The 15,505-nt window shown below is 43.1% G+C and overlaps 1 protein-coding gene across 1 annotated transcript in view; it reads right to left on the bottom strand.

The window, feature by feature from the left end:
- Positions 1 to 4,243: 4,243 nt before the first annotated feature.
- ITGA9 (integrin subunit alpha 9) overlaps positions 4,244 to 15,505 on the bottom strand; it is a 720,867-nt gene continuing 709,605 nt past the window's right edge. Inside the window, exon 28 of the mRNA XM_069730329.1 lies at positions 4,244 to 5,479. Coding sequence (XP_069586430.1) covers positions 5,381 to 5,479 — 99 coding nt within the window. The 3' untranslated portion in view covers positions 4,244 to 5,380. The remainder of the gene's footprint in view (positions 5,480 to 15,505) is intronic.

Here is a 15,505-nt window from a genome sequence, read left to right as displayed (position 1 = left end):
AATTGGAGAGAACTCAAAAATTATAGTGATGACTGCTACTTTTGTCAAACTGAAGAGTTTTTCCACAAAGAACAAACATAAGATTAATTACCCTGAACTTGAATCTGCGATTAGGCCAGTTCCACATGATGGTACCTTGCCAGTTCCTGTACCACCGTTGTCTGGATTGAATGAAAATTAAGTAGAATATGGAGACTATGGAGCTGACGCTACTGGCGAAGACATGGAGACCTCAAGTCAAGATGAGTATGTACCTGATGGAGCAGCCAAGCAGCCAGAACACTTTAATCAACATGAATTAAATCTCATCAGAGACCCTTCATTGTCAAAAGATAAAGCTGAACTTCTTCCATCTAGGTTGAAACAGAAGGCTCTTCTTCATAATGATGTCAAAGTGTGTTATTACCAAAACAGAAGTAACACTTTAACACAATTTTTCACAGTTCATGGACCAATGGTGTACTGTAACAATGTGAATGGCCTCTTTGAAGAACTGAATCAAGAGTATTTTGATGCAGATTGACTCATCCCAGAGAAGTTTGAAAGCAGTGTTGCTTCACAATGGAAATATGAAACCATCAATCCCTATTGCTCACTCATGTCATCTAAAGGAAAGTTATGAAAATCTGTCAGTTGTTTTGGATGCTATACAATATAAGCATCAACAATGGTATTTCTGTGGAGATTTGAAGGTTATTGGTCTGCTAATGGGAATGCAAGGAGGTTTGACAAAATATTGTTGCTTTTTGTGTTTATGGGACAGTAGAAGTACCGTAGAGCATTATGTTCTTCGTGATTGGGGACAGAGAAACATCTGTGCTCCAGGTAGAGACAATGTTCAGCATAATCCTTTAGTTGCTCCAACAAAAATCTTTCTTCCTCCACTACATATAAAGTTGGGATTGATTAAAGGGAACCTGTCACCCCGTTTTTTCAGTATGAGATAAAAAATACCGTTAAATAGGGCCTGAGATATGCTTTTCAATAGTGTATTTTTTGTCCCCTGATTCCCCACCTATGCTGCCGAAATACCTTACAAAAGTCGTCTTTTTCGGCTGTCAATCACGCAGGTCTGGTCAAAAGGGCGTGGTGAAATGGCTGTTTCTCCCCCACCTCTTGCTTTTCTTCCCGGCGTTGGCGTAGTGTTCTGCGCATGCCCAACAGCTGAATGCACTGCGCAATGGCAAAAAAAGAGCGCGATCTGCCCTATTCAGAGGTTTATCGGTGGGGGCGGCCATCTTCCTGAGACCGCGCATGTGCAGATGGAGTGCTCTGCTTCCCGGGGCTTCAGGAAAATGGCCATGGGATGCCGCGCATGTGCAGATGGAGATCACGGTGGCCATTTTCTGAAGCTGAGATGTGAACTCGACTTCAGGAAAATGGCCACCGCGATCTCCATCTGCGCACGCGTGGCATCCCGCGGCCATTTTCCTGAAGCCCCGGGAAGCAGAGCACTCCTTCTGCGCACGCGCGGACTCAGGAAGATGGCCGCGCCCACCGATAAACCGCTGAATAGCGCAGATCGCGCTCTTTTTCTACAGCTGTGCAGTGCATTCGGCACTTGCGGATGCGAGAAGCACTACGCCACAAATGGGACAATAAGCAAGATGTGAGGGAGAAGCAGCGCTGTCACCACGCCCTTTTCACCAGACCAGCGTGATTGACAAGCGAAAACGGCGACTTTTGTAAGGTATTTCGGCAGCATAGGTGGGGAATCAGGGGACAAAAAATATCCTATTGTAAAGCACAACTCAGGCCCTATTTAAAGGTATTTTTATCTCATACTGAAAAAACGGGGTGACAGGTTCCCTTTAAAAACTTTGTGAAAGCCATGGCAAAGACAAATTCACAAGGGTTCCAGTACATTTCACAGAAATTCTCCAACATTTCCGCAGCAAAACTGAAGGAAGGGGTATTTGTTGGTCCTCAGATCAGAGCGCTTATGAGAGATGATGTGTTTGAAGGAACTCTAAATGATAAGGAACTGAGATCTTGGATAAGCTTCAAGTGGATCTGTGAAAACTTCTTAGGAAAACAAAAATCTCCAGAATATGTTGAAGGTGTTAAGGAACTGCTAACTGCATACCAGTGTCTTGGATGTCGCATGTCTATGAAAATGCACTTTTTGCATTCACATTTAGATTTCTTCCCTCAAAATCTTGGGGATGTAAGTGATGAACAAGGCGAGCAGTTTAACCAGGACATTAAAGTAATGGAACACCGCTACCAGGGTTTTTGGAATGACTCAATGATGGCAGTCTAATGTCAAGCACTTTTAATTTATGTTTATATTTTGGTTTTGCATGTGAAATTATTTTGGTTCAATAAAAACAGTTTTGTGAGGTGAAGCATTTTTTTCTGATATGTAGATTACGGTTTTCTTAATGTCGCCAGTATATTTCCTATACTTTATAATAATGATGCAGCTCCATGGAAACTATAGATGCTACAGAAAAACTATATACATCTTTGAAATGAGGACAAAAAGATGATTCAGAAAAATACAAAGTCACCTGCGATGATTGCAAAAAAAAAATTTTTGTAGATCTGTGAATCAATCTGAATTTTAATTTAAAAACATAACTGTCTAATAGCTGGACAAACATTTATTTGTAAAAAGAAACCTACTATTTCAATACTGCATAGATATCAGTTCCTCTTCCTTGGCTTTAATGCTTATTACACTTTTCACAGAAAAATATAAATTATATGTTTATACTGAAATACTGTATATATTCCAGACAGGGAAATAGAAGCACAATATTTAAAGGCAGAATGAGCATTTTGTAACATACATTAATACATGTAAATGGTTACATATGCTGTTAACCAGTATGGAGCACTAGACATAACCACCGTGTGACTGCAGCCTACTCTGTGCGCATTTAGACCACTACGCATCCATCCCCCTCATGGAGGAAAGGTGTATTAATGAACATTTTGTACCTTTACTATGTCCAGCAGTGGGGACTGTCCACTGTACATCCTGAAGTGAACTGGTAAGCCAACAATGTATTGGTGAGTATGATCTTTTCCAGTGATATGCTAAACAATGAAAATGGTATACATTTTAACATATTTCAATTTGGAAAGGGGTTCCTTATTGCAAGAGCAGCATGGGTCCCTTTCCTGGTGCTATTCCATCTTCTTCCTTATTTCTTTTAGAGTGCTTTCACATTGCGTTCTGTGTCTCAGTCGGGGTATACATCAGAAATCCCCGGCAAAACGGGGTTTGGATGTATGGGCCAACAGGGCCTTAGACTGTAATGATGTAGACAGAACGAACATGCTCATGTGCACCATTTTGAGGATTGTACGCCTACAGGAGAGGGACCCCCAGACGTAGCAGACTGCCTCTAAGTGTCCGCCTCTTGTAGGTGTACATGCCTGAAAAAGGTGCATGTCAGAGTGCAGGTTCGCTCTGTCTACATCATTACAGTCTAAGGCCTCGTCATCACATATGTCCGGACCCGTTTTGCAAGGGATTTCAGACGTAAGCCCCGAAAGAACTCTTAGAGATGTGAATGATGCAAGTCTCAGGCCTTACTGCCTCTGTTGGGCTGGGTTTTTAGGTTATTCCTTTACGCAAAGGTTTTTCTGCCGAGGACCATTTGGATATTTATACCATCCTTTAGTTGTTGTACAAATCAAGTGCTAACTCCACTCACAAAGTACGTCCTGATGCTGGCACTGGAGTCAGGACATAGTCTTTCACTGCATGTGCCTGCCTGGATTCAGTAGTTAACACTGCATGCACGTGCTTACAGAGCAAGAAGAAATTAAAGGGCCGGTTGCTTCTAGCCCAGGAATCTGCCCAGGGATTGGTTAAAAGGTCATCGAGGGCCATAAACGACCTGCAGGCCAGAGGTTCCCCACCTCTGGTTTAAGGCCTTGCTTCCATTTCCAAACATGTTAAAAATTTAACAAAATGACATTTTATCAGCTGTTAAGTGAAATAAAAAATAATGATAAAAAATTATACTAAAAAATAGGGAGAGACAAACATGTGGCAGGTATCCCTACTATTAACACATATCTTACGAGAGAAAGTAGTATGTGAGATAGAAGACTAGAGCTTATTATGCTGTATGCTTCTTCTCTACAATTCACTGGCCTGTTGCTTTTCCAAGTTATAGAATAACAAATTGAAAGGGTCCGAGCTTGGTGTAAAAAGTACAACATAATAACCACTCAGGTATGAGCCAGACATGGTTCCATCATGAAAAGAAGAGTCAGTAAGTCTGTAAATTAGTGAATATATATATTACACGCGTGACAATAATACCCAATAATATAACAAATTAGGCTTGGTGGTACTGATATAATTAATTACCCCATGTAAATCTGTGGTGTCCTGTCAGTAACTCATAAAGGTATGAATTGTTTACAAAATATTGCATTAGTGTATTACATAAACTGATAATGTTTCTGAGTAGTCAGAATTTTTATTCCTGTACTGACCTGACGTTATCTGTTGTTGCCATTTTCTCTAATTAATACGATGAAACGGATCATGTAAAACTCAAATATATGATAATTACAAAGCAGCAATAATAATTATTTATTCTTCTTCTTTACAGAAGAGCTCACACACCTGTATAGTATAACACAAATGTATTCGAGGTAATGAGTGATGATTGGGAAGTCAAATAATTTATTGATACACATGATAGTTCACGCGAGTGTGTGTGATTTCTGTACAGAAGCGTTTGTATTACTCTATACATGTATACAATATCCAAGGACAAGACAATCATCCCACCAAAGGGAGCACAAAGTCAGCAGCCTGTGGTTCTCCTGCCAATGTGCCAATTAGGTGTTCCACAGAAACCAGAGTGTCACAGGTTGGAGACCACTGATCTAGGGGAACTTTGTCCCAAGGGGGTGCATTAACAATCTGCAGTTCAGTGCAACTATGTAGAATTGCTTTCACCTAATACATTAGGTGGGATCTGTACAAGTAGCCAGGCATCAGTGTGTTAGAGAATTGTACAGCTCTTCATTACATACAGTATATCTTCAAATATAGACAAGTTCAGTATAAAAGTCGATTAAAAACAAAAAAAATACTTCTTGGAAACCGCTTTTTCCCTGACGTTACACCACATACTTTATACTACATGGCTTCATTGCTATTGTCTGCAGTATGGTGGCCATATCTCTGAAGAGGGAACAGTCTTTCTTCAGTCACGTTGTGTTGATTCAGTGGTTGTTTAGGACACACTCTCCTTTGCTAGTCAGCCTGATTAAGGAATACACAGCATCAACAAGCCTCCAGAAAATCTGGAGAAGATTTTTTTTCTTCCACATATGGAAGATACAAGAGCAGAGCCAATTAGCTAGCAAATGTGTGTCAGGTGACTGGGCTGGCACATGCCTCTCACTGACTTTTCTGTACCCAGTCCCAACTTTCTTCGTAGTCTTTTCGATTCCGTTCCGCTTCAATGATTTCTTTATACCTCCGGCGGAAGAAGCCCATCTAAAAAACAAAACAAAAACACAATTTTGTTCCAAAGGTTGCTTGCTTTAACAATCACTATTAGGAAACAACAAATAGAAAAAAAGATAGATAGAAAAGAGAGAGAACCGGCTGGGAATTGTGCTATCAGAGATCTCACTGAGGTCACCACAATTTAGCCCGGCTGGGAACGCAGCCTCAGTGACCAGAGGTAACCTCGATGACATCACCGCTAGTCACTGAGGCTGTGCTCGTGGCAGATCAGTCACCAGTGGTTCTCAGCCTGGGTGGTCACATCTTGGCACCGTCCAGGTTGAAAACGGTTGATCCCACAGACATGGATTACGGCGTGGGACAGAATGACGGAGAGGTGAGCGATATTGTTGTTTGTCATTTTTGTTTTATTACAAAATACGAAGGCTTCGGTGGAATTAGGCGTTATACTCACCTAACGGTTTTTGTTATTTTTAAATAAAAAAGTAAAAGTGTGTTTTATTTTATTTAAAATAAAATACTTTATTCTTGCTGTGTCTTTATTTACAACTAGCTGAAGAGCCCAGCATTGCCCGGGCATAGTAACTAACTGTAGTTAGTTCTAAAACCTCACTTCTCTCATTTTCCCCCTCACATCTCTCATTTTCCCCCTCACATTTCTCATTTTCTCCCTCATATCTCTCATTTTCTCATCACACCTCTCATTTTCCCCCTCACACCTCTCATTTTCCCCCTCATATTTCTCATTTTCTCCCTCATATCTCTCATTTTCCCATCACGCCTCTCGTTTTCCCTCTCACTTCTCATTTTTCCCTCACACCTCATTTCCCCCTCACTTCTCTCATTTTCCCCCTCACACCTCTCATTTTTCCCTCACACCTCTCATTTTCCCCCTCACTTCTCATTTTCCCCTCACTCCTCTCATTTTCCCCCTCACGCCTCTCATTTTCCCCCTAACCCCTGTCATTTTCCGATCACTCCATTATTTCCCCTCACTCCTCTCATTTTCATCTCACACCTTTTCATTTTCACCTCACACCTCACATTTTCCCCTCATATTATACCTGTATGTCATGTCCCCTGTATATAGTATATACCTGTATGTCATCTCCCCTGTATATAGTATATACCTGTATGCCATCTCTCGTGTATTTATAATATATACCTATATGTCACTTACCCTGTATATAGTATATACCTGTATGTCATCTCCCCTGTATATAGTATATACCTGTATGTCATGTCCCCTGTATATCTACTATATAATTGTCTAAGGGTCACTTCCGTCTTTCTGTCTGTCTGTCTTTCTGTCACAATGCCTCTTTCTGTCATGGAAATCCAAGTCGCTGATTGGTCGTGGCAAAACGCCCACGACCATTGCCCCGACCAAACAGCGACAGCCATAGTCTGGCAGCGAAATGGCCGCTGCTTTACTGCCCTGCAGTCAAACGCTGAGCGCCCACACAGGTTTAATGCCAGTGTTAACGGATCGCGGTGTAACGCACTCCGTTAACTCTGCTATTAACCCTGTGCAACCAACTCTTTACTATTGATGCTGCATATGCAGCATCAATAGTAAAAAGATCTAATGTTACAAATAATAATAATAAAAATAAGGTTATTCTCACCTTCCGATGTCGCATGCTGCCCTCGACAGTGCAAGCGGCAGGTTCCGGTGCCAAGGATGCTATGCGAGAAGGACCTGTCATCACGTCACCATCATGTGACCGCGACATCATCACAGGTCCTGCGCTCATACCAACCCTGGGACCGGAAGCTGCCGTGTGCACCGCACACAGGCGCCAGGACTTCAAGGAGCCTTCAGAAGGTGAGTATATGTTTATTTTTTATTTTAAGTCTTTTTTAACCATGCATATAGTGCCTACATTGCTATATACTACGTGGGCTGTGTTACATACTACGTGGGCTCTGTTATATACTACATCTCTGTACTATATACTATGTAGCTGGGCAATATACAATGTGACTGTGCAATATTCAACGTGACTGTCCAATATACTACGTGGCTGTGCAATATACTAAGCGTTCAGTGTTATATACTACGTAGCTGTGCAATATACTATGTGGCTGTGTCGGTTCTGTTATATGCTACGTCGACTGTGCAATATACTACGTGGCTGTGCAATATACTACGTACCTATGCAATATACTACGTGCCTCTACAATATACTACGTGGCTATGTTATAAACTACGTTGCTGACCAATATACTACATAGCTGTGCAATATACTACGTAGCTGTGCAATACACTACGTGACTGTGTTATATACTACATGGCTGTGAAATATGCTACGTGCCTGTGCAATATACTACGTGGCTCTACAATATACTACGTGGCTCTACAATATACTACGTGGCTATGTTATATACTATGTGGCTCTGCTATATACTACATGGCTGACCAATATACTACATACCTGTGCAATACACTATGTGGCTATGTTATATACTACGTGGCTGTGTTATATACTATGTAGCTCTGCTATATACTACGTACACTGTGTTACATACTATGTAGCTCTGTTATATACTACGTAGCTATGTTATATACTACGTCCGTTGTGTTATATACTACGTCACTGTGCAATATAGTACGTAGCCTGTGCTATATACTACCTACATATCCTAGAATACCCGATACTTTAGAATCAGGCCACCATCTAGTAGTATATAACTGTATGTCATCTCCTCCTGTATATAGTATATAGCTGTATGTCATCTCCTCCTGTATATAGTATATACCTGTGTCATGATCCCAACGGCAGGGGATCACAAAAAGGACAAGCACAGATACAAACAAGCTCTAGGGCGATGGAACCTGAGCTGACCGCGACCCTGAACCTAACACACAAATAAAAGTAGCCGGGGAACGTGCCTACGATGATCCTAGACGTCTCGCTCCAGCCGAAGATCTAACTTCCCCTATCAGAAGAAACACAGACCTCTCTTGCCTCCAGAGAAATACCCCACAGCAAATAGCAGCCCCCCACATATAATGACGGTGAAATGAGAGGAAAGCACATACGTAGTATGAAAACAGTTTCAGCAAAATGAGGCCCGCTAAAGCTAGATAGCAGAGGATACAAAAGTGAACTGCGCGGTCAGCGAAAAACCCTTCAAAAAACCATCCTGAAATTACTTGAACTCATGTGCCAACTCATGGCACATGAAAAGCAATTTCAGCCCACTAGAGCAACCAGCAGCAGAGAATCACATATCTGCAGGCTGGACTAAAAACCAAATTAAGCAAAACACCAAACAGGAAAATCCAAACTTAGCTTGTCCAGAAGGTTCTAGGAGCAGGGAGCAGAGGTAACAAGACACACTGGATACATTGATAACCGGCGAGGAAATGCCAGCAAAGCCAGGTTAAATAGGAAACTCCCATATGCTGATGGAACAGGTGGAACCCAGAAACCCAGGAAAGACAAGTCACCCAGTACGATCAGTAACCACCAGAGGGAGCCCAAAAACAGAACTCACAACAGTACCCCCCCTTGAGGAGGGGTCACCGAACCCTCACGAGAACCACCAGGGCGACCAGGATGAGCCCTATGAAAAGCGCGAACCAAATCCTCAGCATGAACATCCGAGGCAACCACCCAAGAATTATCCTCCTGACCATAACCCTTCCACTTGACCAAATACTGGAGTTTCCGTCTGGAAACACGAGAATCCAAGATCTTCTCCACAACATACTCCAATTCTCCCTCCACCAGCACTGGAGCAGGAGGCTCAAGAGAAGGAACAACAGGTACCTCATACTTCCGCAACAACGACCGATGAAACACATTATGAATAGCAAACGATGCCGGGAGATCCAAACGAAACGACACAGGGTTAAGAATTTCCAAGATCCTATAGGGACCGATGAACCGAGGCTTGAACTTAGGAGAAGAGACCTTCATAGGAACAAAACGAGAAGACAACCACACCAAGTCACCAACAAGAAGTCGAGGACCCACGCGGCGACGGTGATTAGCAAACTGCTGAGCCTTCTCCTGGGACAACTTCAAATTGTCCACCACATGACTCCAAATCCGATGCAACCTATCCACCACCATGTCCACTCCAGGACAATCAGAAGGTTCCACCTGACCAGAGGAAAAACGAGGATGAAACCCCGAATTACAAAAGAAAGGAGAAACCAAGGTAGCAGAACTAGCCCGATTATTAAGCGCAAACTCGGCCAGCGGCAAAAAGGTAACCCAGTCATCCTGATCAGCAGAAACAAAACACCTTAAATAAGTTTCCAAGGTCTGATTAGTTCGTTCAGTCTGGCCATTCGTCTGAGGATGGAATGCAGACGAAAAGGACAAATCAATGCCCATCTTAGCACAGAAAGTCCGCCAAAATCTAGACACAAACTGGGATCCCCTGTCAGAAACGATGTTCTCAGGAATCCCATGCAAACGAACCACATTCTGAAAAAACAGAGGGACCAACTCAGAGGAGGAAGGCAACTTAGGCAAGGGTACCAGATGAACCATTTTAGAAAAGCGATCACACACAACCCAGATGACGGACATTTTTTGAGAGACAGGGAGATCCGAAATAAAGTCCATGGAAATGTGCGTCCAAGGCCTCTTCGGGATAGGCAAAGGTGACAACAATCCACTGGCCCGAGAACAGCAAGGCTTAGCCCGAGCACAAACCTCACAAGACTGCACAAAAGAACGCACATCCCTCGACAAGGAAGGCCACCAAAAAGACCTGGCCACCAAGTCTCTAGTACCAAATATTCCAGGATGACCTGCCAACGCAGAAGAATGGACCTCGGAGATGACTCTACTGGTCCAATTATCCGGAACAAACAGTCTCTCAGGCGGACAACGATCAGGTTAAGCCACCTGAAACTCCTGCAAAGCACGTCGCAAGTCTGGGGAGACAGCAGACAAAATCACCCCATCCCTAAGGATACCAGAGGGCTCAGAATTTCCAAGGGAGTCAGGCACAAAACTCCTAGAAAGAGCATCCGCCTTCACATTCTTTGAACCTGGCAGGTATGAAACCACAAAATTGAAACGAGAGAAAAACAGTGACCAACGAGCCTGTCTAGGATTCAGACGCCTGGCAGACTCAAGGTAAATCAAATTTTTGTGATCAGTCAAGACCACCACACGATGTCTAGCACCCTCTAGCCAATGACGCCACTCCTCAAATGCCCACTTCATGGCCAAAAGTTCCCGATTACCAACATCATAATTCCGCTCAGCCGGCGAAAACTTTCTAGAAAAAAACGTGCATGGCTTCATCACTGAGCCATCGGAGCTTCTCTGTGACAAAACCGCCCCCGCTCCAATCTCGGAAGCATCAACCTCAACCTGAAAAGGGAGCGAAACATCTGGCTGACGCAACACAGGAGCAGAAGAAAACCGGCGCTTAAGTTCCTGAAAGGCCTCCACAGCCGCAGGAGACCAATTAGCAACATCAGCACCCTTCTTAGTCAAATCCGTCAAAGGCTTAACAACACTAGAAAAATTAGTTATAAAACGACGATAGAAATTAGCAAAGCCCAAGAACTTCTGTAGACTCTTAAGAGATGTAGGCTGCGTCCAGTCACAAATAGCCTAAACCTTGACGGGATCCATCTCAATAGTAGAAGGGGAAAAAATATACCCCAAGAAAGAAATCTTCTGGACTCCAAAGAGACACTTTGAGCCTTTTACAAACAAGGAATTGGCCCGCAGGACCTGAAACACCTTCCTGACCTGCTGAACATGAGACTCCCAGTCATCAGAAAAAACCAAAATATCATCCAAATACACAATCATAAATTTATCCAGATATTCACGGAAAATATCGTGCATAAAGGACTGGAAGACTGAAGGAGCATTAGAAAGTCCAAAAGGCATTACCAAATACTCAAAATGGCCCTCAGGCGTATTAAATGCGGTTTTCCACTCATCACCTTGCTTTATTCGTATAAGATTATACGCACCCCGAAGATCAATCTTAGTGAACCATTTAGCCCCCTTAATGCGAGCAAACAAATCAGTCAACAATGGCAAAGGATACTGATATTTTACGGTAATCTTATTCAAAAGACGATAATCTATACAAGGCCTCAAGGAACCATCTTTCTTGGCCACGAAAAAAAAACCTGCTCCCAAAGGGGACAAAGATGGACGGATATGTCCCTTTTCCAAGGACTCCTTAACATAATCCCGCATAGCAGTATGCTCTGGCACTGACAGATTGAACAAACGACCTTTAGGAAATTTACTGCCCGGAATTAAATTTATAGCACAATCGCAATCCCTGTGAGGAGGAAGCGAACTGAGCTTAGGCTCCTCAAAAACATCCCGATAATCAGACAAAAACACAGGAATCTCAGAAGGAGTAGATGAAGCGATAGAAATCGGAGGTGCATCATCATGAACCCCCTGACAACCCCAGCTTAACACAGACACTGATTTCCAGTCAAGGACTGGATTATGAGTTTGTAACCATGGCAGACCAAGTACTAGAACATCATGCAAATTATACAGTACCAGGAAGCGAATCACCTCCTGATGAACGGGAGTCATACGCATGGTCACTTGTGTCCAGTACTGAGGTTTATTCATAGCCAAAGGTGTAGAGTCAATTCCCTTCAAAGGAATAGGGACTTCCAGAGGCTCCAGACTAAACCCACAGCGATTGGCAAATCACCAATCCATAAGACTCAGGGCAGCGCCTGAATCCACATAGGCATCGACGGAAATGGATGATAATGAACAAATCAGAGTCACAGACACAATGAACTTAGACTGTAAAGTACTAATGGCAACAGACTTATCAACCTTTTTTGTGCGTTTAGAGCATGCTGATATAACATGAGCTGAATCACCACAATAAAAGCACAACCCTTTTTTCCGCCTATACTTTTGCCGTTCACTTCTGGACTGAATTCTATCACATTGCATTATCTCAGGTGACGGTTCAGACGACACCGCCAAATGATGCACAGGTTTGCGCTCCCGTAAACGCCGATCAATCTGAACAGCCATAGTCATAGACTCATTCAGACCAGCAGGCGCAGGGAACCCCACCATAACATCTTTAATGGCCTCAGAAAGGCCATCTCTAAACTTTGCAGCCAGAGCGCACTCATTCCACTGAGTAAGTACCGACCACTTCCGAAATTTTTGACAATAAATTTCTGCTTCATCTTGCCCCTGAGAGAGGGCCAACAAAGCTTTTTCAGCCTGAATCTCTTGGTTAGGTTCCTCATAGAGCAAACCCAATGCCAGAAAAAACGCATCTGCATTAAGCAACGCAGGGTCCCCTGGTGCCAATGCAAATGCCCAATCCTGAGGGTCACCCCGCAGGAAAGATATAATTATCTTGACTTGCTGAGCAGGGTCTCCAGAGGAGCGAGATTTCAAAGAAAGAAACAACTTGCAATTGTTCCTAAAATTCAGAAAACGAGATCTATCTCCAGAAAAAAACTCTGGGACAGGAATTCTAGGTTCAGACATAGGAGCATGTACAACAAAATCCTGTATATTTTGAACCTTAGTGGCAAGATTATTCAGGCTGGAAGCCAAACTCTGGACGTCCATGATAAACAGCTGAGATCAGAGCCATTCAAAGATTAAGAGGAGGAGGAAGTAGCCAGGCTGCAATAAGGCTAGGCAGCAAACTCTGAGAGGAAAAAAAAAAAAAAAACTTCCTCAGACTACTTATCCTCCTACTTCAGCCAATACAATTAACACTTTGTGGGCCGGTTATACTGTCATGATCCCAATGGCAGGGGATCACAAAAAGGACAAGCACAGATACAAACAAGCTCTAGGGCGATGGAACCTGAGCTGACCGCGACCCTGAACCTAACACACAAATAAAAGTAGCCGGGGAACGTGCCTACGATGATCCTAGACGTCTCGCTCCAGCCGAAGATCTAACTTCCCCTATCAGAAGAAACACAGACCTCTCTTGCCTCCAGAGAAATACCCCACAGCAAATAGCAGCCCCCCACATATAATGACGGTGAAATGAGAGGAAAGCACATACGTAGTATGAAAACAGTTTCAGCAAAATGAGGCCCGCTAAAGCTAGATAGCAGAGGATACAAAAGTGAACTGCGCGGTCAGCGAAAAACCCTTCAAAAAACCATCCTGAAATTACTTGAACTCATGTGCCAACTCATGGCACATGAAAAGCAATTTCAGCCCACTAGAGCAACCAGCAGCAGAGAATCACATATCTGCAGGCTGGACTAAAAACCAAATTAAGCAAAACACCAAACAGGAAAATCCAAACTTAGCTTGTCCAGAAGGTTCTAGGAGCAGGGAGCAGAGGTAACAAGACACACTGGATACATTGATAACCGGCGAGGAAATGCCAGCAAAGCCAGGTTAAATAGGAAACTCCCATATGCTGATGGAACAGGTGGAACCCAGAAACCCAGGAAAGACAAGTCACCCAGTACCATCAGTAACCACCAGAGGGAGCCCAAAAACAGAACTCACAACATACCTGTATGTCATTTCCACTGTATATAGTATATACCTGTATGTCATCTCCCCTGTATATAGTATATACCTGTGAGTCATCTCCGGTGTATATAGTATGTACCTGTATGTCATCTCCTCCTGTATATAGTATATACCTCTATGTAATCTCCCCTGTATATAGTATATATCTGTATGTCATCTCCCCTGTATATAGCATATACCTGTGTGTAATCTCCCCTGTATATAGTATATTCCTATGTGTCATCTCCTCCTGTATATAGTATATACCTGTATGTCATCTCCTCCTGTATATACAACATATCTCTGTGTCATCTCCTCCTGTATTAGACCTTGTTCACACGTTATTTGGTCAGTATTTTTACCTCAGTATTTGTAACCTAAATTGGCAGCCTGAAAAATCCCCAGCCAACAGGAAGCCCTCCCCCTGGCAGTAGATATTAGCTCACACATACTAGACAGGTCATGTGGCTGACAGCTACCGTATTTCCTATATGGTACATTTGTTGCTCTTGTAGTTTGTCTGTTTATTAATCAGATTTTTATTTTTTAAGGATAATACCAGACTTGTGTGTGTTTTAGGGCGAGTTTCATGTGTCAAGTTGTGTGTGTTAAGTTGCGTGTGGCGACATGCATGTAGCGACTTTTGTGAGATGAGTTGTGTGGCGACATGCGTGTAGCAACTTTGTGTGTCGAGTTGCATGTGACAGGTTAGTGTAGCAAGTTGTGTGCAGCATGTTTTGCGCATGGCGAGTTTTGCATGTAGCGAGTTTTATGTGTGGTGCGTTTTGAGTAAGTGCAAGTTTTGTGTGAGGCAACTTTTGCATGAGGTGAGCTTTGCACGTGTGGCGAGTTTTGCGTGAGCCTAGTTTTGCACGTGGAAAATTTTGCGCGTGGCGAGATTTGAGTTGCAATCTTTGTGTTTTGACTTTTATGTGGCGAGGTTGGTGTATGTGTGGTGAAATGTGTGCTGAGGGTGGTATATGTGTTCAAGCACGTGGTATGTGTGGTGCATTTTGTGTGTGTGTTCATATCCCCATGTGTGGTGATTATCCCATGTTGGGGCCCCACCTTAGCAAATGTACGGTATATACTCTTTGGTGCTCATTCTTTAAGTCCCCCTTGTTCACATCTGGCAGCTGTCAATTTGCCTCCAACACTTTTCCTTTCACTTTTTCCCCATTGTATAGATAGGGGCAAAATTGTTTGGTGAATTGGAATGTGCGGGGTTAAAATTTTGCCTCATAACATAACCTATGATGCTCTCAGGGTCCAGACGTGTGACTGTGCAAAATTTTGTGGCTGTAGCTGCGACAGTTCCGATGCCAATCCCGGACATACACACACACATACATACACACACATTCAGCTTTATATATTAGATATATTTACAGGATTAGTAATGGAAGGTTGTCTTATAGATGACGCCTCTCCATTACTAATCCATAATCCAAGAAGGTGCCCCACCACATTATGGGTGTCAGGGCCGAGCATTCCTACATGAACAGTTTCCTGGAAAGTGGATTGGTCATCGTGAGCCAGTTGAATGGCCACCAAGGACTCCAGATCTGAC

The sequence above is a fragment of the Ranitomeya imitator genome, chromosome 6 (genome assembly GCF_032444005.1).
Source record: "Ranitomeya imitator isolate aRanImi1 chromosome 6, aRanImi1.pri, whole genome shotgun sequence".
Classification (NCBI taxonomy): domain Eukaryota; kingdom Metazoa; phylum Chordata; class Amphibia; order Anura; family Dendrobatidae; genus Ranitomeya; species Ranitomeya imitator.
The sequence above is the reverse complement of the archived record's forward strand: the minus strand, read 5'-3'. Positions and strand labels throughout refer to the sequence as shown.